This window comes from Uranotaenia lowii, chromosome 3 (assembly GCF_029784155.1).
Source record: "Uranotaenia lowii strain MFRU-FL chromosome 3, ASM2978415v1, whole genome shotgun sequence".
Lineage (NCBI taxonomy): Eukaryota > Metazoa > Arthropoda > Insecta > Diptera > Culicidae > Uranotaenia > Uranotaenia lowii.
In genome coordinates, this window is record NC_073693.1 from 86901983 (window position 1) to 86926802 (window position 24820).

A 24820-nucleotide genomic window follows, 5' to 3' on the forward strand; every position below is an offset into this window, starting at 1 on the left:
TTGTCATTTTTGTCATTTTTGTCATTTTTGTCATTTTTGTCATTTTTGTCATTTTTGTCATTTTTGTCATTTTTGTCATTTTTGTCATTTTTGTCATTTTTGTCATTTTTGTCATTTTTGTCATTTTTGTCATTTTTGTCATTTTTGTCATTTTTGTCATTTTTGTCATTTTTGTCATTTTTGTCATTTTTGTCATTTTTGTCATTTTTGTCATTTTTGTCATTTTTGTCATTTTTGTCATTTTTGTCATTTTTGTCATTTTTGTCATTTTTGTCATTTTTGTCATTTTTGTCATTTTTGTCATTTTTGTCATTTTTGTCATTTTTGTCATTTTTGTCATTTTTGTCATTTTTGTCATTTTTGTCATTTTTGTCATTTTTGTCATTTTTGTCATTTTTGTCATTTTTGTCATTTTTGTCATTTTTGTCATTTTTGTCATTTTTGTCATTTTTGTCATTTTTGTCATTTTTGTCATTTTTGTCATTTTTGTCATTTTTGTCATTTTTGTCATTTTTGTCATTTTTGTCATTTTTGTCATTTTTGTCATTTTTGTCATTTTTGTCATTTTTGTCATTTTTGTCATTTTTGTCATTTTTGTCATTTTTAACATTTTTGTCATTTTTGTCATTTTTGTCATTTTTGTCATTTTTGTCATTTTTGTCATTTTTGTCATTTTTGTCATTTTTGTCATTTTTGTCATTTTTGTCATTTTTGTCATTTTTGTCATTTTTGTCATTTTTGTCATTTTTGTCATTTTTGTCATTTTTGTCATTTTTGTCATTTTTGTCATTTTTGTCATTTTTGTCATTTTTGTCATTTTTGTCATTTTTGTCATTTTTGTCATTTTTGTCATTTTTGTCATTTTTGTCATTTTTGTCATTTTTGTCATTTTTGTCATTTTTGTCATTTTTGTCATTTTTGTCATTTTTGTCATTTTTGTCATTTTTGTCATTTTTGTCATTTTTGTCATTTTTGTCATTTTTGTCATTTTTGTCATTTTTGTCATTTTTGTCATTTTTGTCATTTTTGTCATTTTTGTCATTTTTGTCATTTTTGTCATTTTTGTCATTTTTGTCATTTTTGTCATTTTTGTCATTTTTGTCATTTTTGTCATTTTTGTCATTTTTGTCATTTTTGTCATTTTTGTCATTTTTGTCATTTTTGTCATTTTTGTCATTTTTGTCATTTTTGTCATTTTTGTCATTTTTGTCATTTTTGTCATTTTTGTCATTTTTGTCATTTTTGTCAACTATTGTCATTTTTGTCATTTTTGTCATTTTTGTCATTTTTGTCATTTTTGTCATTTTTTTCAATTTTTTTCATTTTTGTCATTTTTGTCATTTTTGTCATTTTTGTCATTTTTGTCATTTTTGTCATTTTTGTCAACTATTGTCATTTTTGTCATTTTTGTCTTTTTTGTCATTTTTGTCGTTTTTGTCATTTTTGTCATTTTTGTCATTTTTGTCATTTTTGTCATTTTTGTCATTTTTGTCACTTTTGTCATTTTTGTCATTTTTGTCATTTTTGTAATTTTTGTCATTTTTGTCATTTTTGTCATTTTTGTCATTTTTGTCATTTTTGTCATCTTTGTCATTTTTGTCATTTTTGTCATTTTTGTCATTTTTGTCATTTTTGTTATTTTTGTCATTTTTGTCATTTTTGTCATTTTTGTCATTTTTGTCATTTTTGTCATTTTTAACATTTTTGTCATTTTTGTCATTATTAACATTTTTGTCATTTTTGTCATTTTTGTCATTTTTGTCATTTTTGTCATTTTTGTCATTTTTGTCATTTTTGTCATTTTTGTCATTTTTGTCATTTTTGTCATTTTTGTCATTTTTGTCATTTTTGTCATTTTTGTCATTTTTGTCATTTTTGTCATTTTTGTCATTTTTGTCATTTTTGTCATTTTTGTCATTTTTGTCATTTTCGTCATTTTTGTCATTTTTGTCATTTTTGTCATTTTTGTCATTTTTGTCATTTTTGTCATTTTTGTCATTTTTGTCATTTTTGTCATTTTTGTCATTTTTGTCATTTTTGTCATTTTTGTCATTTTTGTCATTTTTGTCATTTTTGTCATTTTTGTCATTTTTGTCAACTATTGTCATTTTTGTCATTTTTGTCATTTTTGTCATTTTTGTCATTTTTGTCATTTTTAACATTTTTGTCATTTTTGTCATTATTAACATTTTTGTCATTTTTGTCATTTTTGTCATTTTTGTCATTTTTGTCATTTTTGTCATTTTTGTCATTTTTGTCATTTTTGTCATTTTTGTCATTTTTGTCATTTTTGTCATTTTTGTCATTTTTGTCATTTTTGTCATTTTTGTCATTTTTGTCATTTTTGTCATTTTTGTCATTTTTGTCATTTTTGTCATTTTTGTCATTTTTGTCATTTTCGTCATTTTTGTCATTTTTGTCATTTTTGTCATTTTTGTCATTTTTGTCATTTTTGTCATTTTTGTCATTTTTGTCATTTTTGTCATTTTTGTCATTTTTGTCATTTTTGTCATTTTTGTCATTTTTTTCAATTTTTTTCATTTTTGTCATTTTTGTCATTTTTGTCATTTTTGTCATTTTGATCATTTTTGTCATTTTTGTCAACTATTGTCATTTTTGTCATTTTTGTCTTTTTTGTCATTTTTGTCATTTTTGTCATTTTTGTCATTTTTGTCATTTTTGTCATTTTTGTCATTTTTGTCATTTTTGTCATTTTTGTCATTTTTGTCATTTTTGTCATTTTTGTCATTTTTGTCATTTTTGTCATTTTTGTCATTTTTGTCATTTTTGTCATTTTTGTCATTTTTGTCATTTTTGTCATTTTTGTCATTTTTGTCATTTTTGTCATTTTTGTCATTTTTGTCATTTTTGTCATTTTTGTCATTTTTGTCATTTTTGTCATTTTTGTCATTTTTGTCATTTTTGTCATTTTTGTCATTTTTGTCATTTTTGTCATTTTTGTCATTTTTGTCATTTTTGTCATTTTTGTCATTTTTGTCATTTTTGTCATTTTTGTCATTTTTGCCATTTTTGTCATTTTTGTCATTTTTGTCATTTCTGTCATTTTTGTCATTTTTGTCATTTTTGTCGAGTCAGTCAAAAATTTGCAAATTTCGTCAATTTTGAATTTTGTCGATTTTTTCAATTTTGTTATTTTTAAGACTTTTTCTATTTTGTCAATTCTTTCTTTTTAGTTTATTTTGCAAACTCGTCAGATTTTTTAGTCTTCCTATTTAAATTTAGGAATCCAAACTTTTAGAGCCATCAAAATTTATAATTTAAAAAAAAATGAATGAAATTGAAATTTTCATTTTTGTCATTTTTGTCATTTTTGTCATTTTTGTCATTTTTGTCATTTTTGTCATTTTTGTCATTTTTGTCAACTATTGTCATTTTTGTCATTTTTGTCATTTTTGTCATTTTTGTCATTTTTGTCATTTTTGTCATTTTTGTCATTTTTGTCATTTTTGTCATTTTTGTCATTTTTGTCATTTTTGTCATTTTTGTCATTTTTGTCATTTTTGTCATTTTTGTCATTTTTGTCATTTTTGTCATTTTTGTCATTTTTGTCATTTTTGTCATTTTTGTCATTTTTGTCATTTTTGTCATTTTTGTCATTTTTGTCATTTTTGTCATTTTTGTCATTTTTGTCATTTTTGTCATTTTTGTCATTTTTGTCATTTTTGTCATTTTTGTCATTTTTGTCATTTTTGTCATTTTTGTCATTTTTGTCATTTTTGTCATTTTTGTCATTTTTGTCATTTTTGTCATTTTTGTCATTTTTGTCATTTTTGTCATTTTTGTCATTTTTGTCATTTTTGTCATTTTTGTCATTTTTGTCATTTTTGTCATTTTTGTCATTTTTGTCATTTTTGTCATTTTTGTCATTTTTGTCATTTTTGTCATTTTTGTCATTTTTGTCATTTTTGTCATTTTTGTCATTTTTGTCATTTTTGTCATTTTTGTCATTTTTGTCATTTTTGTCATTTTTGTCATTTTTGTCATTTTTGTCATTTTTGTCATTTTTGTCATTTTTGTCATTTTTGTCATTTTTGTCATTTTTGTCATTTTTGTCATTTTTGTCATTTTTGTCATTTTTGTCATTTTTGTCATTTTTGTCATTTTTGTCATTTTTGTCATTTTTGTCATTTTTGTCATTTTTGTCATTTTTTTCAATTTTTTTCATTTTTGTCATTTTTGTCATTTTTGTCATTTTTGTCATTTTGATCATTTTTGTCATTTTTGTCAACTATTGTCATTTTTGTCATTTTTGTCATTTTTGTCATTTTTGTCATTTTTGTCATTTTTGTCATTTTTGTCATTTTTGTCACTTTTGTCATTTTTGTCATTTTTGTCATTTTTGTCATTTTTGTCATTTTTGTCATTTTTGTCATTTTTGTCATTTTTGTCATTTTTGTCATTTTTGTCATTTTTGTCATCTTTGTCATTTTTGTCATTTTTGTCATTTTTGTCATTTTTGTCATTTTTGTCATTTTTGTCATTTTTGTCATTTTTGTCATTTTTGTCATTTTTGTCATTTTTGTCATTTTTGTCATTTTTGTCATTTTTGTCATTTTTGTCATTTTTGTCATTTTTGTCATTTTTGTCATTTTTGCCATTTTTGTCATTTTTGTCATTTTTGTCATTTCTGTCATTTTTGTCATTTTTGTCATTTTTGTCGAGTCAGTCAAAAATTTGCAAATTTCGTCAATTTTGAATTTTGTCGATTTTTTCAATTTTGTTATTTTTAAGACTTTTTCTATTTTGTCAATTCTTTCTTTTTAGTTTATTTTGCAAACTCGTCAGATTTTTTAGTCTTCCTATTTAAATTTAGGAATCCAAACTTTTAGAGCCATCAAAATTTATAATTTAAAAAAAAATGAATGAAATTGAAAAAATTTGAAAAATTCTGAGATAACTTCATAAATTCTGGGACCTTTGACACAGATTCTCGGATAAAAATTTGCTAAACATTCTGTCAAATTATAGATTTTTCTGTTATTTCGGCAACCTTGGTGTAGAGAGGATGAGATAAAGCATCGAAAAAACGAGTCTGCGAGCTGAAAGCAATGATTTCTAATGTGCTAAACAGAGAAAATAATAGCCTATTGTGAGCACGATGTGAGCATCCAGTTCCTATGATTGGCTTATCTAATTTCGGGGCAAGTGCCCCTTGATACAATTCACTTCATGAATATCATCACCGGTTTGGCTAAAACCTGAACTGAGAACCTAATACTGGTGAATTTACAATCTTGACAATTTTGTAGATTTTGTCAATTTTTTGGTCAATGTTATATTTTTTATCATTATGATAGTTCGTCATTTTGTCAGTTTTGACAAAGGCTAATGTCATTTAAAACTTGACGACTTTTGATCGATGTCATGTCATGAAACCGCATGCCTCGTTGTTGCATTTATAAGATCAGTGATTTCAACGAGGGCCAATCTTAGGAATCTAGAAAGGGTCAAGATTAGGAACGGGAGCCACAGTTGAGGAAATCTCAGTAAAAAGTTTGAAATCATTTATCTCAAATATTTCATGTTTCTAATTTCAAAGCGTATTTTTATTGCACTCTAGACAAGTAAGCAATCACTTTTGTTGCAGGAACTTTCAAGGTTCATGTTACAAGAAGGTTTCATCAAAAACTGGTCAACCATAAAAAAAAACTAGTCAAATCATCGAAATACTAGTAAACCATACCTTCGGGGTCGAAATCGGATTCAATTACCTTTAAATGAAAGTCTCATAATGTCTGTAAAGATTTGTTCAGTCTGGATAAAGCATTTTTTTTAATCATGTATCAAAACGATGTTAAATGCTATCATCGATGTTTGTTATTTAATTGTGTTTTTCAACAAATAACAAATGGAGTGGTTTTCTGATGTTTTTTCAATAATTTCCTACATATGTTATATCTCTCTTTAAAATTTTGACAACATAAAAATGTAGGTTATGTGGAATAGCTTTTGCTGAAACATTTGGAATTTTCAAAAATCGATAAAGGTGCCAAGAATTATGCTTTCAAATTGTTTTTATTGCCTGCTTGCCCATTTCGTAACAGGCTCCTCCAAGTTCGTTTACTCCTTCTCGCTCCTTAACTCGATTGCTCCAAATACGGCCGGTTGCCTTTAGCCGGTTGACAATTTAACTTACCAAACAACAATGCCAATGTGTAGATATGCTCCCGAAGCTCACCGTAATCAAATACAAATAACAACAACATTCAGCCAAAAAGTAAGCGTACAAATATGTTTTCTTACCACACCGCACCCTGTTCCCCAAACATTTCTGCTGCTTGCTCCCAACCCCGGACTTGTTCCTCCGGGGGTGATGATGATGTGATATTCAACAATAACGGCCTCCGATAGCAATAACAATTTGGCTTCCGATGGGCATAAAACCATCTCCGTCCGGACTATTTGTCTCCTGGCCTCTAGTGCTAGGGTTGCCGGAAAAGTAAATTTGCTTTAGATCATTCGATAAAACTCTAAAACAAATTGTTAGAAATCGATCAAGAAAAAGCAATGTTGTTACACTTATTTTATCCTTTGATATATTTAAAATTGGGAAGTATTTCCATGCCAAAATTTCAGTACTACCTCTATGTAATTTCTATACTCAGACTTTTTTTCAACTGGCAACCCTATGCAATAGGCCAAGGCATGAATTGTCTCACACAATCTCCCTTGGAGCTCTCGTGACTCCATTCATCTCCGTTAGAATCCTGGGCAAATGCGAAAGGACGTCGTCGTCGTACAAACTGTACGTAGGCATACATTTTCCCACCCCAATTTGGCTTAGGAATGTACATGTTCTATGTCCTATGTTTGTATGGTCGGTTGTTGAAGATGATGGCGACACGGTGATATTTTGATAGTGGGCTTCCGACGACGTACATTCGCACATAATAATATTGGTCCCCTTCCAGTTTTTTTTTATTTTTGCTTTTTTCGTTCTTGTCTTCCGATGCACTTCAAAACGGGAACCCTCCAAGCCCAAGGTAGCTTTTGCGCTTTTGGATAGACGTTGCTGGAAGAAAAATGCTCTATAAAATTTAATGTATGATTGTATTAAAAGCTTGTTATTGTTTTTATGGCTTTCTTCTACAAATCTGATAAGGCTACCGGCTTCTGGATGACTTCCAGCATCAGCTAGAAGCCAGCGGTACTTTTCATCAAAAAGCAATAATTTATTCAAAAGGAATGGTAACTTGAATTGGATAAAAAAAATTTGAAATGATTGTTATTGTTTCATTATAGGAATACGTGGGTGTTTTTCAGTAAAACAGTAGAAACTAAAATAAAAAAAAAATTGAATGGCGACCGTGAAAAAAGTTTTTAAAATATTACTGAACTCACCTGAAAATGTTCAAATTACACATAGACTTAATGTCAACAATGTTTACCTTTGACTTGAACAATTGTTCAGTTCAGTAGACAAAGTTCCTAACTGAGCCAAACGAAATCATCTTCGGGATGGAGATCGTCGTCGTTATCAGCTTCGGCTGTCCTGGTTTTTCCCAACCATTTCTTCGTTGTTCTTATCGGATTCAAGTAGGTATCCGACTGGCATTCGGGATTACGTGGGTGGAAACTAATGGGGAAAAACGAGCAGTCGACAAACCAACAACGGACCAACTCGACCTCGTACCATCATCGCTTTGAGTCGGGAGATAGGAAGCGAGCGAGAGCAAGCAAAACAAGGGAGTACGCGAGTTGGAAAAATTTACGAGACAACATCAGCGCTGGTCTGGGACATGAGAGCGTGGGAAAATCTAGTCTACACTCCTTTTTTTGGGTGGTCGCGAGAGGAAAAAGGATGGCAAATGTGCCCCAAGTGTGTGGGTGGGCTTCAGTTGAGATTGGATTCCGTTGATGGGGGTGGTGTTCTTAGGCAAAGAACGATGACGGCGAAAATTTTCTGTTCGTATTTTTTCGTTATATCTAGAAGTTGAACTGACTTTCGGATGAAAAAGTTTTTTTTCCGTGTTTCCCCTGTAAGCCATCTGTTCTGAATAATGATCTGAATGCTTGGTTGAATAACGAACCGAGAAGTGACCAATTAGAATGATAAACTCGACAGGGTAGATACTTAAAATAATCCCTTAAATAAGAAATTCATTCATAATGAGAATCGTTATTTTTGTTTCCAATTCTTTGGGCTTTCTATTAAGTATATGAACGATAACCTTTGATTCAAAATCCAAGTAACATCTAAAGTACTATAATAGTCTACTGGATAAAGTCTTGGTTTGATGAGGGGTACGAAGTGTCGATTAAAACTATCGATGTTACTTGGGTAAATAAGATAAATAGTCCTATTTCTGCTTACGTTTTAAAAAATGTTGCCATTACAAATCAGTTATCTGTTAACCGTAGAAAGATCCTATTCAATATACTTTGGAAGAGCTTAAATTAATTTCAACGATGCTTTAAAACGGGTTTAAAACCCTATTCGGAACCTGAAGTGTCCGAAAAAAAACAATTAAAAGGTGTTGCATACATTCAGGGGTATATCGATAGTTTTGATACTATTGTAGGTACATTAGGAATGTGCGATAAAGTGGAAGTCATTATACTCTGAAATTAATTGGATGGAATATTTGGTTAAAATAATAATAACGAATAGCTGTTAAGTGGTACTTTTCAACTCTAACATTTCGTTTACAAACACGTTTGTAATCCATCAAAAAGGGCGTTGAAAACTGTAATTCGCTCACTTTTTTGTTCGAATTGAGCACATTTAAATTAAAATTGAAAGTTATTTCAATTATGTTATGTTAATTAATTTATATACATACAGGGTGGCAATAAAGTTCCCGTACTTTTTGAAAATACTCTCAATATTCTTTTAGAAAAACAAATCATCCAAACAGAAATTACAATCTTTGAAATCTTGGGAATCAGGTTAAACACAAGAAAACGCTCCAGTATAGCTCAAAATACTCTCTTATACTTTTTCAACAAAGAAGTTTGATTTAAACTGATTCACAGCCTCAGCAGTCTTGGAGCTAGACTAATTCCGCAAAATCCCATCTGTAAAACGCAGTACTTTTGGGGTTAATAGCTAAAGACCCATCCAGTGTTGAACATCTTGTAGAAAAAACTCTCCTTCATGATGAGGTAATGGAGAAAACCCAAAAATGGCACTGAAATAGGTCTGGAATGACATTTACGGAGAAGGTGCTAGCGAGCATCGCTGGAGGTATTCGCAACTGACTGAAAGAATGTATTGAGGTCGTAGTAGGCAAGTTCGAACCAATTTTGTTTTTTTTTATTGATGTTATTGCCAAGGTTCCATAGAATGGCACAAGATGTTTAGGTGGTTCGATTTGATCAATAAGTAAGCGGAGTAACGGTTTTGGAGTATTTTAAAAAGTGCGGGAACTTTATTGTCACCCTGTATTTACGCCAAGTAGTACAGATTAAGCCAACTAGCATTAAAAAGTTTTTTTTATGGATTTTATCATGGTTCTATTTTGGACAGATTGTTTTTTTAACTGTTTTATTATGGTCATTTGAAATACTTGAATTCTTGATTCAACCAGTGGTCATCAGGTAGTTCTGAAAACGTTAATAAAGCTTTTATGTAATATACTTTTATCCTGTTTGGGAAGAGTTCTAAATGCTCTACCAAGACTCCAATATAACATATTGAATTGGAATTCCCATTATTTCACACGTTTTTGATTAGTTTTGTGTGTTGCTATAAATATTAATTTTTTAAATTCTTCAAAAATTGGCATGAATATCTCCACAATATGAGAATTGAGTTGAAGAGCCCAAGGAGTGTATTGGAAAAAAGTGTTACACTTTATTTTGTTAATAACTTTTGAATACAAGGAATTGTGATTCCAATAAAGAATCACAATGACAATTTTTTTTAGTATTTTCGAGAAAAATCCAGAAAAGTCCCAGTGGAAGACCCTAAAATAGCTGCAAATCAACTATTTGACCAAAGGAATAGGGTTAATCGTTAAAGGAGTCCTAGAGGATCAAATAGCGAACACAATTTGAAAAAATAGTGAAGATGATTGATTCCATGAGTTTCAGGATTGCGAGAAGTTTTATCAAGCGCAATGGGTAAATTTCTATACGGGAAATGAAAAAAACGTTTTTTTTCTGACTGGTTCGTCAAGCTGGCTGATAAACAGGCCTGACTTAACTTCTACAAGGTATAAAGAAAGCTCCCCAGTGGTAAAATAAACAAAATACGGTAATAAAATCGAGTGCGAAATATTTTGACCGGCTGCGAGGAAAAAGTTTGAAAAATTTCTTTATGGCCAGCAAAACTAACTTTTCAGCGAACACCTGGCAGATTTCCAGCAACGGTGTTCGGACGGTGTTTTATAAAGATTGACACGATGGATGGCTAAATTTACAAAGAAGACTCCACCAAATGTGACTGTTTTCCCTGCATAGCACATAAATTGGTCTATTTATGTTCGTTTTCTAAATTTGTTATAACTTCTATCGAATCCAAAATTTTCAGTAATTTTGAAGGTAAAGCTTCATGAAACAGGAAAGTTTATCAAATTAAGACTTGATTTATTTGCCCTCAAATTTAAGTCGAAATACTTCTTCGTTGGATGCTATTTCGAAAACAGCTTGACAAAACGTCACAAATATTTGCACACAGAAATATTACATTAATAAGCAGCTTTGCTTAAAATTTCGTTAATTTCCATACATGCATTTAAAAGTTATTCACATGACAAAGTGTTGCATTTTTTTCGGACTATTTTCGTAGAAATAAACATTTATTGCTTGACGTCATCATGAATTCAAGATGGCGGCTTGTGCTCTTCTTTTCGAAGATGCATATTACTTAAAATGGCAATAGAAGTCGAACTTCAGGTCCGACGCCATCTCGAAATCCAACATGACCCCTTCCGCTTAGCATTAAAATGCAGTAAATCCCAGAAAATTGCATGAAAACCCATGAATATCAGTATGAATCAAAAGTGAACAACGTGTAAAAGTGGAATTTTGCTATCTGACGCCATATTGAAATCGATGATTGCGGCTTTCGCTCAGATTTAAAATAAGTGACTGGACTGACAGAAAATTGCATGAAATCCCCACAATATAGATATTGAATGAAAGAGTTAAACCAGAAAAAGTCGAGTTTCACTATCTGACGCCATATCGAAATTCAAGATGGTGGCTTCCACTTAATTTGAAAAAGTATGTTTTAATTATCGACTTTTTTCGGCGAATAAATAACTACACAATTACTTGCCAGTTGGTCCGGACGTTTCGAGCTACTACAAGCTGTGTCAGCCTACAATTCCATTTTACCTAAGATCAAAACACTGACAGACAAATGTAAACATAACATCAAAAGTAAACAAATAACTACAAACAGTAGTGTAGACGATCGCTAGATTAAGTAAGTTTAAAATAGTTTGGTAAAATGGTATATTATAGAAAAATAAATTTAATTTAAGGTCCGCTGAAGAGGAGTGAAAAGCCAAAAGTAGCTCGAAACGTCCGGACCAACTGGCAAGTAATTGTGTAGTTATTTATTCGCCGAAAAAAGTCGATAATTAAAACATACAACTTATCGCGGCGATTAGCTAATTCAACAATTTGAAAAAGCTGTAAATTACAGAAAAACAAATGCAAATCCCACAATGTGAGTATAAGATGAAAGTTGTAAACTAGAACAAGTCGAATTCTGCTATCTGGCGCAATCTTGAAATCCAAAATAGCGACTTCCGCTGAAAGAGGAATCCTGTAAACTATTGAAATTGTAGTAAAAATCTCAAAATATTAGTAGGAAAGTGGAAGGGTAAAACAAGAAAAAATCGAATTTCACTATCTGACACAATCCTGAAATCCAAGAAGGCGGCTTTCGCTTAGCTTCCAAAATGTTGTAAATCGCTGAAAATCGCATGAATTCCCCACAATATGAGTATTTAGTGTACGGGTTATAAAAAATCGAATTCAGCTAATTGACGCCATCTTGAAATCCAGGATGGTGGCTCCATCCAATTACCTTTGATATGCTGTAAATGACTGAATATCAAATGAAAACCCCACAATATGACTATTACACGTAAGGGTGAAACAAGAAGCTATCGAATTTCACTTCGCAATGCCATCTAGATATCTTAGAAGGCGGCTTCGGCTTAACTTAAATATTATTATGAAACATAAAAAACAGGATTTAACTTGATAAAAAAAAGGAAAAACCCAAACATTCGTTAATAACTCGATTTGCAATTGTTTCCATTTTCACAAAACACTGCATCAAACTCAGCTCAAAACCAAAAAAAATATTTTGTTACGGAATCATTCTGTTCGAATATCAAATATTTGATTCTAAAGTGATGGGAGATTGGTTATTTTTAAAACTCGAGAAACCAAAAGCCAAAGTTTGTTAAATTTCAATACAAATTAAGAGACACATTAAAAGGGTGATTCAGTCAAAATTTGGTCAAGGGAAAACGCGTGTAAATCGGTGAAATCGTTTATTTAAAAAATCAAATTAAATTTCTCTTTCAAATTTTATTAGTATAAAATTCAGGAAAAATATTCAGTTAGGCTTCCGCTTTTCCAATTCCGAATCGCCGGGCCTTACGCTTAACCCCTGCCATCAGATTTTATACAGCCACCTTGTCCACCTTCTTCGCCGCAGAAAGCCAGTTTGCCTTGAACTACTGCTCGTCCTTAGCAGTTTTTTTGGTCTTCTTTAAGTTCCGATTGACAATAGCCCAGTATTTCTCAATTCGGCGGAGCTCTGGCGTGTTGAGAGGGTTCTTGTCCTTGAGAACCACATGCACGTTGTTGGCGGCGTACCACTCCATGGCCTTTTTACCGTAATTGCAAGATGCCATATCTGGCCAAAACAGTACGGAACAACCGTGTTTCTTCAGGAAAGGCAGCAGACGTTTATTCAAACACTCTTTCACGTAAATTTCTTGGTTGTCTGTCAGTCCCGGAAGCTATGAAAATACTGCTTTTAAAGCCACAGGTACAGATGGCTTGCCAAACCAGATATTTCTTCGCGAACATTGACAGTTTCATGTGCTTGAAAATATCTGCTTCCTTTTCCCTTCCTTTTGCCGTATAAAACTCCTGTCCCGGAAGCTGCTTGTAGTCGGCTTTGACGTAGGTTTCGTCGTCCATTACCACGCAGTCAAACTTCGTCAGCATCGTCGTGTACAGCTTCCGGGATCGCGCTTTGGCCGTCGTATTTTGTTTATCATCGCGATTTGGAGTCACTACCTTCTTGTAAGTCGATAGTCCGGCTCGTTTTTTGGCTCGATGCACGGTTGTAGACGATACACCCAGCTTATTTGCGGCATCTCGGAGAGAGAGGTTAGGGATTCGCTTGAAACTACCGGCAACTCTCACTGTCGTCTCAGCGGCTTCCGGTTTTCGATTTCCCCCCGATCCAGACTTCCTGGCTGTCGACCAACGTTCCCCAAACACTTTAATTACATTTGTAACGGTTGATTTGGCAACTTTTAGCGATTTTGCCAGCTTAGCGTGCGAGTAGCTTGGATTTTCGGGATGCGCTAGCAAAGCTTTGATACGCTGCTCTTCTTCCTTGGACGGCATTTTGACAACTGAAGAGTGAGTTCCAAAATCAAAATAGAAACAAAATTCTACACACACAAACCTTCAAAATGAGGGGTGTTCAGGTTTTTTAAATGCAAAATTGAAAGAAATACATCAAGTTGATATTGACCAAAATTTGACCGTATCACCCTTTATCCAATAGCTTGCTAGAATTCAATTTTAGTTCCACAGGCTTCACGTAGTTTATGAAAATCTGCTGAAGGACAAAGTTTTCGTAGTTTGCGAACAAAATCCTTCTTTTCTTTACAAGAACTGAAACTTTTCATGTATTGTCAGAGCAGTTTAAATCTAAAGTTTTCGCGATGGTGATTCGCAACCTTGCGACGACGAAAAATGTCAAACACTTTGGTAATCGGAAACCCTTTGTGTTCTTCGGTTCCAACACTTGGAAGATGTTTGCTGGTTGTCTGGTCATCATGACATATCGAACACTCCGGTTTGGGGATTCAACGGCAATAAAAGAGATGGAGCATTGACAGTCTTGTAGGTAAGTTTACCCAACTCCTAGTTGGGCTTAAATTTCTTACAAAACTCTGTAACTTACTTAGATACTAGCAAAGCATTTCTACACTTATCTCTGTTAGGCAACTTTTTTTTTGTGTAGCAATCAAACAAACACTCAAATATTTCTGGTTGGAACTAGCGTTGATTTTTTTCCCATTTAACCCATCTCTGCTGGATGTTTGGAAGTATCTGGGTACCTTATCAATACTAGGCGTTTTTTTAAATTGGACATCTGTGGTGAAAATGGCCAACCCTGTTTAATAGCTTCTCTTTTGACTTCCTAAGATTCTTCCACCTAATTCATGTCATTTCATTTCTAATGGCGGCTAAAACTCTGTCAACCAGTCAATATGGTATAGGAAGAACGTTATCTATTTCTTCAAAAGTAGGAGGATTTGGAAGAGAAGTGTAATCATGAACTTTAGAAAGTTCAATTTCAGCCTCCATGTTAAATGCCAAAATAGATTCTCAAGTTTAAGAACTAATATAATCATTTTTTTTCCATTTTTTTTATTTCACAATTTTTTTAAATAATATGTTACCTTATTTGAATCCATGCATCGATGTCACTAAGGTTTTTAAAAGATAGTTTTATTTCATTCGCTTTGTGATTTTTCACTGCTTGATTGTAGTATTAATTGTTAACATATGTATACTTTTATATATACTTTTGTTCCATAGGTTCCATATATTACATTCAATTCAATACACATTGATCTGAAATCAAATATTAGGGCGTGTCATTTTTGCATGATTTACACATAAAAAACTTTATCCAGTGAACAGATAGAGCCAAATTGTCTTGCACAAAGTTGCAGCCAACGGTTTTTGAAGCAACTTTTCCGAAAACACCACATACACCACGATTTGTGAGCGAGTTATGATTTTTAAGTTGAAATGTTAGGGTGTGTCGAAAATAACAGTATTCTAGCTCTAACTTTTGTGAATGAGTTCATACAACAAAAATGTCGGCGGCATTATTTTTTAACTAAAATATCAAATATTTTATTATATGATTCAGGAAGAAAAATTATTTTTAAACTCGAGAAAAAAAATTCTTATTTTGTATAATTTTAACACTAATTTACACATTTAGAGACCATTTAAAAAATAACATCCCCACTTCTCGAGAAAAAGATTTTTCATCGTTTTGTTATTTCCAGAGTTCATTGCGATGCTTTTAAAAGCGAGTTAGCACAATATGTCAAATTTCTTAATAATAATTTTTTTTTTCGTTTTTCAAATTGTAAATTTTTAAAATCTGACCAAAAGTTAGTTAAATACGCTAAATCGTTTATTGAAGCATTGCAATTTGCAATAGACTCAGGCAATAACAAAACGATGAAAAATCGGCATTCGCACGAGAAATGGCGGTGTTTTCTTCCAAATGGTTTCTAAATGTTTGAATTTGTTTTGAAATTTATCAAGCTTTGGAATTTTCTCGAGTATAAAAATAACTAATCTCCTGTAATTATACAATCAAATATTTATTATTTGAATTAAATAATGCCATCAAAAAATATTTTCTTGGTTTGCACCAATCAGAGATATTACAGTTAAAAAGTTTAAGTTTTTGCTAGAATATCCCTTATAACTAACGAATGCCTTTAGACACAAGTTTGCTCTCTGGAAGAAAAATGTACCCGATTTGTGGTTTTCACAATAAAACACTAAATTAAGCTTAGCTTTGTTGTAGTGGTCCAAGTTGGTCTTCGAAACACAAACAGCTGTAACTATAAATTTTCTGGCCTAACAACTACTCCCTTTTATGCCTCAATTCATCAAAAGCTAATCGTCATGAATTTATTATTTGCTTTTACTTCTGAGCTTCTAAGTTCTTTGTTTTGTTTCGAATTTTAATGGGACAATTTTGTTTAAAAATGAATAAGTGAATGAATATATAAGACTGAAATATGTACTTTGTATTTCGGTGGCATACAATACGTTTCATTCACCTTGTAGTATCATTTTATTCCCTTGAATAGAAATTGTAGGGTTGTTTTGTAACCAGATTTCGGGTCTATAAAAAAGTGAAAAATACATTGATCTTTTAAGTGTCAAGAGTGCTTCCATCTTCACGTTAAATTCGGATACTTTTCAGAACAACCTCGTAAATGTCATAAAGGGAAACAGAAGTAGCATTTGTTCAGAATCGAAAACTTACTTGTTGAACTTAGTATGGAAGTTCGTTCAAGATAGTGAACCCTGATAAAGTCACTGGCATCATCGCAAGAGCAAAGTGAATTCCAACCAACAAAGGAAAATGTAAATGTCTTTTTTTTCGATTTTGGCCCGGCGCCCGCGGTTTGTTTTTTTTTTTCAAACTTAAATGAACCAAAAAAGTATACACTTCTCCACATATCCCATTCGGCGAAATTAAGAAGTTTGGGTAGGTGGAAATCGCTTCTTCTACTCGATTGTTCGCTTGCAAGCATCTCATCATGAGCATATATGAGATTGTACTGTATGTTTGCCCCCTTTCCAATTTAATGGGTTTTTGCTACATTCATCGGAGAGTCTCGATTCCGGAAATGAAAAGTAAAAAAGCGCCACAAAAATGCATATTCCTTTCAATTCTGTAAATTGAACCGAACCAGAGAGATAGCGATAGATAAAGCCAAAGATGTTCTATCTGCCGGCAGAAATCTCCCACGGAGATGAAACTGCGATGAAATGGATATTCTGGGCAAGTTTCGAAGAACCGAGAATAAAAAAAAATCAAAAAGCATATGTGTGCTCTGGAAAGAAATGCGATTTAATTTAATAATACAAATGAACCGCTCCATTTTTATGCGAATTCGTTTTTCCTGGTTTTGTTTGGCTAGGTTTTTTTTGTTACTTTTTGGAATCACAATTTCTGCAAGAAAAGTGGAAAAGCACTTTCCATTCGTATGTTTGCTTAGCGGGTAAACGAAATCTGATTTAATCGTTATCTTTTGTGTACCTTAGATCAAAAGTCTCAAGTCTTGATCAAGTCAAAATTTGGTTGAGTTTTTTTTAAAGAAAAACAAAACGTTTGTTTCAATTACCACCCACTAAACAAAACTTTATGGTTCATTCTCTCTAAACAATATTTTTTTACTGTCCTTCCAGGAAATCGCCGCCATCCTCATCAGTTTCGACAAACATTCCGAATGGCAGTCGAAAGAGGTGAAAACGAGGTAAGTTTTAATGTTAAAATAAAAAAAAGACAAAATTAGGGGTACAGTTAACTTTACGGTGTAACCGCGAAAAATTTCGCTGGGAAATTGAAACCATTTCACCTGTTTAGGACAGGAGGGAAAAAACAAACGCCGAATATTAGCGCTCGTTTTTCCATACTTTTATTGACACATCCGTTGTTTTAAGTTGTATTTTGCTGGTTGTAAAATTATTACAGCGCGTCCGTAAATAAATGGCCCCGTAACGAAGTCGCGCCTGACTTCAAATGAACGAGCGAACGAGCGATCATAAATGTTTTTGAAACGAAAATCTTCCAAACAGCTCGGGCCGTTTACTTTATGATGCATTTTTTAAACTTTATTAACCTGATGCATGGGGAAGGTAGCCAAATTTGTCAACTGTTCCGTTACCTTTGAATAAACCCTTTTCAAGAGTTCTCACCCCATCTGAGGAGAACCAAACCTGGCGCTTTTTATGACCACCGTATTTTGTATCGTTTTATGGGGGAGGATTTAGGATGAATCCCAGGCCGGGGGTTCCATGATTGAATATTTCCTCTATTGGCCGAAAATCTTACAGCGTCATCAAAAAGAACCAGTTCATTCTCACATATCGTTGCTTAAGGACGAGGCCCACATTCGGAAAGTTATGAATTTATTCTGCCAGACATCTTTATGAGCTGGACCGGGAGTCTTCATTTTCGAGTGAGGACACCATCCTCCTCTGGATTTTTTAAGGTTTATCCTCCTCCACCATTATCAATTTGGGCAACCCTTATGATTCTTCGAAGCCCAACCGAACGAAAAACTAACACCGTTCGGTAAGATTTATTCCCAGCAAATACATATTAATTAAACTTTATCTCCGGTGTCCATAAAAAGCGGATAAAACAAACGACGACACCGGGAAATGCTACATGAGGCGCGCAAACCCTTTCCTTGGTCCGGGGAGGGTGTAAATTTTGGTGGGTAGGCCCCTACCTGAAAGGGTGTATTTTATTGTCAACCGAGATGAATCGTACGTTTGTTGAATGGTTAGAATGAAATTGGACCTCTCTTGACATTATGTAAAAGTTTGAAACAAATGACCGCATCCGAAAAAAAACAATGCAAGATATTTACTGTGCCAGTAGACCTTTTGTGACAAACATATGTTTTATACATATTTGTTATATAGAATCATATAAACTTAAACCGGATCAAGGAATCTTTTTGAAGAATTAAACGACTACGGGCTCGACATCGTCTTTCAAATTTGGGAACACCCTTTATTCGTTTACACTCCCATCGAAAGAGGTCAGAAACTATGTGATTATTGGGAGATCTGCTGCACAACCCAAGTTAAAATTATTGAAATGAAACTTCATTTATGAACTTAAACTTAAAGGGCGAAAAACCAAAACAAAGAGAAAACATTAAACTTAGATATATACCAACAAGGCGAATTGCTGTTGATTTAATTTACTTTCATTTAACATAACAGTATATCACAATATGATTTTTTAAACGTTTTGACTCAAATTGTGTAGAATCAGTATTTTTTGGAAGCAATTGAATTTTTTTGAGCTTACTATAAAGGGTGTCCGTGCATAATGAAATTGCCACACTATGAAATTGCTCTAACCATTAAACCGTTGGGTAGGATTTAATAAAAATTAGGGTGGATTGAGTTCAGCAGTTGAGCATTGTTTATACATCCTGCAATTTTTAAAGTTCTGTGATCAAAACTCGTGGAAATGGAGTCGAAAGAACAGCTCGTGCGTGATACAATCTTGCGCAATCGAACAAGGATCTCTCGCATAATTCCATCGCTAAAACGTTGGGAATCGCAAATTCCACGGTGTCGTGAGTGATTAAGCGGTTCGAGGAACGATTGAGCACCGATCGGAAGCCCAGAAGTGAAGGAAAAAGTATTCCGTACAACACCAAAAATCATAACCGCGTAGGCGGGGCGTTAAACTGGAACCCGAACACCCCCGTTCGGGATGCGGCTAAGAAGCTGCACCTAAGCCGAAGTTTTGTCCAGGAGGCCAAAACAAAGGCTGGGCTAAGGCCCTTAATCGCGACGAGAAGCAGAACAAGTCCGCCAAAACCCGTGCTAGGAAGTTGTACCTCAACATGCTGACGAAAGTTGAATGCTGCATCATGGACGACGAAACAAATGTGAAAGCCGACTTCAAACAAATCTCCTGCTACCTGTTTAGATAAGTTCGGCATTCCGGAGCATGTCCGCACTAGACTGGCCCATAACCAAAAAAATCTTTATATTCCACGCGGCACCCCCTAGGTTGGTGCATTTAGGTGAAAAAATGACTTTCTGAAAGTTTCAGGTCATTTGGAAGAAGCACGAGCTGGCGCAAAGGAATTGAAATTTGTATGGAGATTTTCGGCAAAATGTATGAAAAATCGACATACTTTCACTCTTTGTGTTCTAAAATATGTTTCTAGTATGTTAGAAAGCTCAGAATTTCAGGAATTGTAGTTCAAACAATGACAAACAAGTTTGTAGAAGATTGTGACGCGATACGAGTTGGCTGTGATGAGTTATCCGCAATTGAATGTGTGATTTTTTCGCACTTCATCGATATATCGTGAACGGTGTATAGGTGGATTATTAGTACTAACTTGATCGCATTGTCACACAATGAGAATTACAGATAGAAAGTTTGTGTCTTGGGCAAAGTTGTAGCTTATTTTATAACAAATATCTTTGCAAAAAGTTGAAAGAAAGGTTTAAAAAACTATAAACTGCTGCATTGTGCGACGACGCGATCAAGTTAGTGCGATTATTAGCCCATACACCGTTCACGATATATCAATGAAATGCGAAAAAATCACACATTCATTTGCGGATAACTCATCACAGTCAACTCGTATCGCGTCACAATCTTCTACAAACTTGTTTGTCATTGTTTGAACTACAATTCCTGAAATTCTGAGCTTTCTAACATACTGGAAACATATTTTAGAACACAAATAATGAAAGTATGTCGATTTTTCATACATTTTTCCGAAAATCTCCATACATATTTCAAGTCCTTTGCGCCAGCTCGTGCTTCTTCCAAATGATCTGAAACTTTCAGAAAGTCATTTTTTCACCTAAATGCACCAATCTAGAGGGTGCCGTGTTGAAAAAAATGTTGTAAAAATCATTCCATACAAAGTTGGGCCAGTCTAGTGCAGATGGCTTGCCAAACCGGGAATTTATTCGCAAATTTGGACATCTTCTTAGTGCGGACTAGACTGGCCCAACTTTGTATGGAATGATTTTTACAACATTTTTTTCAACACGGCACCCTCTAGATTGGTGCATTTAGGTGAAAAAATGACTTTCTGAAAGTTTCAGATCATTTGGAAGAAGCACGAGCTGGCGCAAAGGACTTGAAATATGTATGGAGATTTTCGGAAAAATGTATGAAAAATCGACATACTTTTATTATTTGTGTTCTAAAATATGTTTCCAGTATGTTAGAAAGCTCAGAATTTCAGGAATTGTAGTTCAAACAATGACAAACAAGTTTGTAGAAGATTGTGACGCGATACGAGTTGACTGTGATGAGTTATCCGCAAATGAATGTGTGATTTTTTCGCATTTCATTGATATATCGTGAACGGTGTATGGGCTAATAATCGCACTAACTTGATCGCGTCGTCGCACAATGCAGCAGTTTATAGTTTTTTAAACCTTTCTTTCAACTTTTTGCAAAGATATTTGTTATAAAATAAGCTACAAATTTGCCCAAGACACAAACTTTCTATCTGTAATTCTCATTGTGTGACAATGCGATCAAGTTAGTACTAATAATCCACCTATACACCGTTCACGATATATCGATGAAGTGCGAAAAAATCACACATTCAATTGCGGATAACTCATCACAGCCAACTCGTATCGCGTCACAATCTTCTACAAACTTGTTTGTCATTGTTTGAACTACAATTCCTGAAATTCTGAGCTTTCTAACATACTAGAAACATATTTTAGAACACAAAGAGTGAAAGTATGTCGATTTTTCATACATTTTGCCGAAAATCTCCATACAAATTTCAATTCCTTTGCGCCAGCTCGTGCTTCTTCCAAATGACCTGAAACTTTCAGAAAGTCATTTTTTCACCTAAATGCACCAACCTAGGGGGTGCCGCGTGGAATATAAAGATTTTTTTGGTTATGGGCCAGTCTAATCTGCACGTGCTGGAAGCGTAGTGCATCTTTCGAGACCCAGGACACGATGAACGGACAGCTGTACATGAAAGAGTGCCTCCAGAAGCGGCTGCTTCTTCTCCTGAAGGCCCACAACGTCCCAACAATCTTCTGGCCGGATTTGGCCTCATGTCACTACTCCAAAGTCGTAGCTGAAGTGGTATGCGGACAATAAGGTCAATTTCGTGCCGAAAATCTTCAATCCAACACTCCGGAGCTCCACCCCATCGAGAAGTACTGAGCAATTATGAAGCAGAACCTTTTTAAACGACCTTAGGTAGAAGGCGTCGAGGAACTGAAGAAAGTATGAAGTATGAAATGAAGTTTAATAGTTATTTTTCAATCCCTGAAAATTTGATGGCAATCGGATGAAAATTCGAATTTTGTGAATCAATTTTGAGTGTTGCAATTTCATCGTGGACACCCTTTATAATTTTTTTGTTGTTGTTTCGATTATAGTCGTTTTACCATCTTTATGGCATTCGCGACTTTATCAACGTTGCAGTTGGCGGATTGTGATTGAAAAACTTATCCGGTACAACTGTGTTCGATGTTTACTCTTGGGCTCGAACTCGCGAACATCTGCTCAGGATACAACAGACTTGCCAACTGAGCTATGTCACAAGCCCACACCCTTTATAATGAATTAATGCAATGTAAGGGTATTGTAATAATAGAAATGTTTCAAAGTTATTTGAGTCACCTCCCTTCTTCCAGCGGGGAGAAAATGGGGGAAGGGAGCTTCCATTCAATTTTTATTGCATTGACTTGCATTTTAATTGCACAGCTATTCTAGCAAATGGAACCAAATTAGTACTTCCAAAGTACCGATCGTGACTATTTTGATAAAAGTGAAGCAAAAAAAAAATCATTTTAATCAATATTTCAATAACTCTTTTTGATTTGTTTTGTTTGATTATGCAAAAAAAATTTATCGAATCCGGGCATTTTTCAATCAAATCCGGGCACAGCTATCATCTACACGGCTCAAGTTCAATTCTTCAAGTTAACTAATTTTTCAAGAATAACAGTACTTGCTCGTTAATCTGACACTATTGGCACCGAAGGGTGCGTCCGTGCCTTGACAGAGACATAACTTTGGTCAATTTTTACTCAAATCACTATTTTTCATCACAAAAATCGATATTTTATTGAAGTTTGAATTATAAGAAGAGAGAAAAACTGGATTGAATGCGTTTTAAAAGCTACACACATTGGAAAACTAATATATGAAAAAAACAGTATTGCCTGATAACATAGCCGAGCACAAAAAACCACTCATAAATAAACAGGAAAGTGTCTGATAGATGATTTAAATATTTTGTAATTGGAGATATTTCACGTCCGATTATTGAGTAAAACTAGCTGTGGACACAGCTCCCAAAAAGGTTCGATAACAAGCGTGTCCGATTCAAAAGCGTCCGATTAATGAGCGAGTACTGCATTTTCATTAAGAGTACACTCAAAAGAAAAGCATTGTAAAATTACTAAATCAGTGGCTTAAATGAACAACACGCAACCAACCATTTTTGAGTCAATAGTGTTTTGTTTCTAAAAATACTCCACGCATGGTAATAAACTATGTCTTGATTTAGGATACGTACGATAATTTCGAATGCAACCGTGTTAAAACTGTCAATGACAGCAAGAGTTCTTTTACTTCGTACATAAAAATATAATTATCTTTTATGGAAGAAATGAGTGTGGTATCATGATAGAGATAATAAAATTACTATGTTGCATGATATAATTAACGTATATTATTTTTTTTTTGTTTCGATTATAGTCGTTTTACCATCTTTATGGCATTCGCGACTTTATCAACGTTGCAGTTGGCGGATCGTTATTGAAAAACTTATCCGGTACAACTGTGTTCGATGTTTACTCTTGGGCTCGAGCTCGCGGACATCGGCTCAGAAGACAACAGACTTGCCAAGTGAGCTATATCACAAGCCCCAACAAACGTATATTATGATATTTTGGAAAGCTCAAGAAAAATATTCATTTTTTAACTTTTTTTTATTTTTTCAATATAATAATCACATCACATCAATAACATCACTTTTCTTTATGATGCTATTTAGCAAGCCGGACCGATTCACCCCTTGATGATTCATCGGAAAATTCTGAAAAAAAAATTAAGAAAAATCAATTAATCAGTAGATCAAAATTATTGAAGGTTGAACTTACGTTTTTTTCATATTGATTTGCGATGTTTTGACAGTTCTCTCAAGGCCAACACTCAAGAAAGCGGGCCATGACAATCTTCGCATTGTATGCATCGAAGAGAGCTTTCCTGATTCAGACAGACATTAGAACAGATAAAAAAATGGGAAAAAACATTTGATTAGTTCAAAACAGTTCGCTTGTTCAATAAGCAGTAGATAAATTAGGTAAAAACGTAATTTACTCACCTGCAATTCTCGAGTTAGTTGAAAAAAAAACGACATCTAGTTCTGTATCCCAGATTTCCGGTAGAAAATACTAAATCGTGGTAGAAAAAATTAGATCGTGGGCATAGTAAAATTATTATGCTCCTGTATTTGGAAAACCCATGTAATTTTATTCCGTGTTGAAGCAATATTAAAATATTTTTTTGAATGTAATAATTCATACCTAAAATGAACACTTTATTTTTCTAGAAATACTTTTAACTGTGGTCTCAGCCTTCCACCGAGCTTCTTCCGAGAGTGTTTCGATAAGAACTGAAATTTCGAGCTGAGTAATGCATAATTCAAGGCTTAATTAGCTTTTGATATGCGTTCAGGTTTTCCTCAAGAGTAAAGAGTTAAAAAATGCTATCTGTTAAGTCGGTCTCGATAATATTAGAGACATGGTAGCACCAATAACGAAAAGCCAAAGTTTACAGAATTGATAAAAGAAAATCCTTGGGAAAGATCGCATCGAAAATAAATCGATTTAATCGATTTTTCTGAAGATAAAGATTCGATCCAAATAATCGGAAATTTAAGTTAAAAAGGTCGATCTCGCAAAAATCGATCCAAAGTCGATCAATCCGATTTAGTACCCCTCACTCCTTCAATTGGGTGGAAGGAAAGAAGGAAGGAAGGCTCCCTTACAATTTTTAATATTAAACATCCGGGTAAACCTGAATAAACCTGGAAGTGGAACTTTTTTTTTTATTTACGATTGAAAAGTACCGGTGAAAAACTTTTATCCATTCCTTTATTTTTGCACTGCTGAGGCAGTCGAAATAACTTATATTATGAAATTTACAATATGTTTTTTTTTTTTATTTTTGAAACATGCCAAGCAGTTAATGAGACCTGTTCAAAACTGACCTAAATTTTATATTTTTTCTCAGTTAAGTTGTGACAGTTCTCTTTGGTGTGATTGGAGA

At 33.4% G+C, this 24820-nt stretch overlaps 1 protein-coding gene across 7 annotated transcripts in view; it reads left to right on the forward strand.

The window, feature by feature from the left end:
• Window positions 1–24820, forward strand: part of LOC129756408 (uncharacterized) — a 434792-nt gene that overhangs the window by 373968 nt on the left and 36004 nt on the right. For all 7 annotated transcript variants that reach the window (XM_055753271.1, XM_055753273.1, XM_055753274.1 and 4 more), the window contains one exon: window positions 17191–17258. In XM_055753271.1, coding sequence (XP_055609246.1) covers window positions 17191–17258 — 68 coding nt within the window. The remainder of the gene's footprint in view (window positions 1–17190; window positions 17259–24820) is intronic.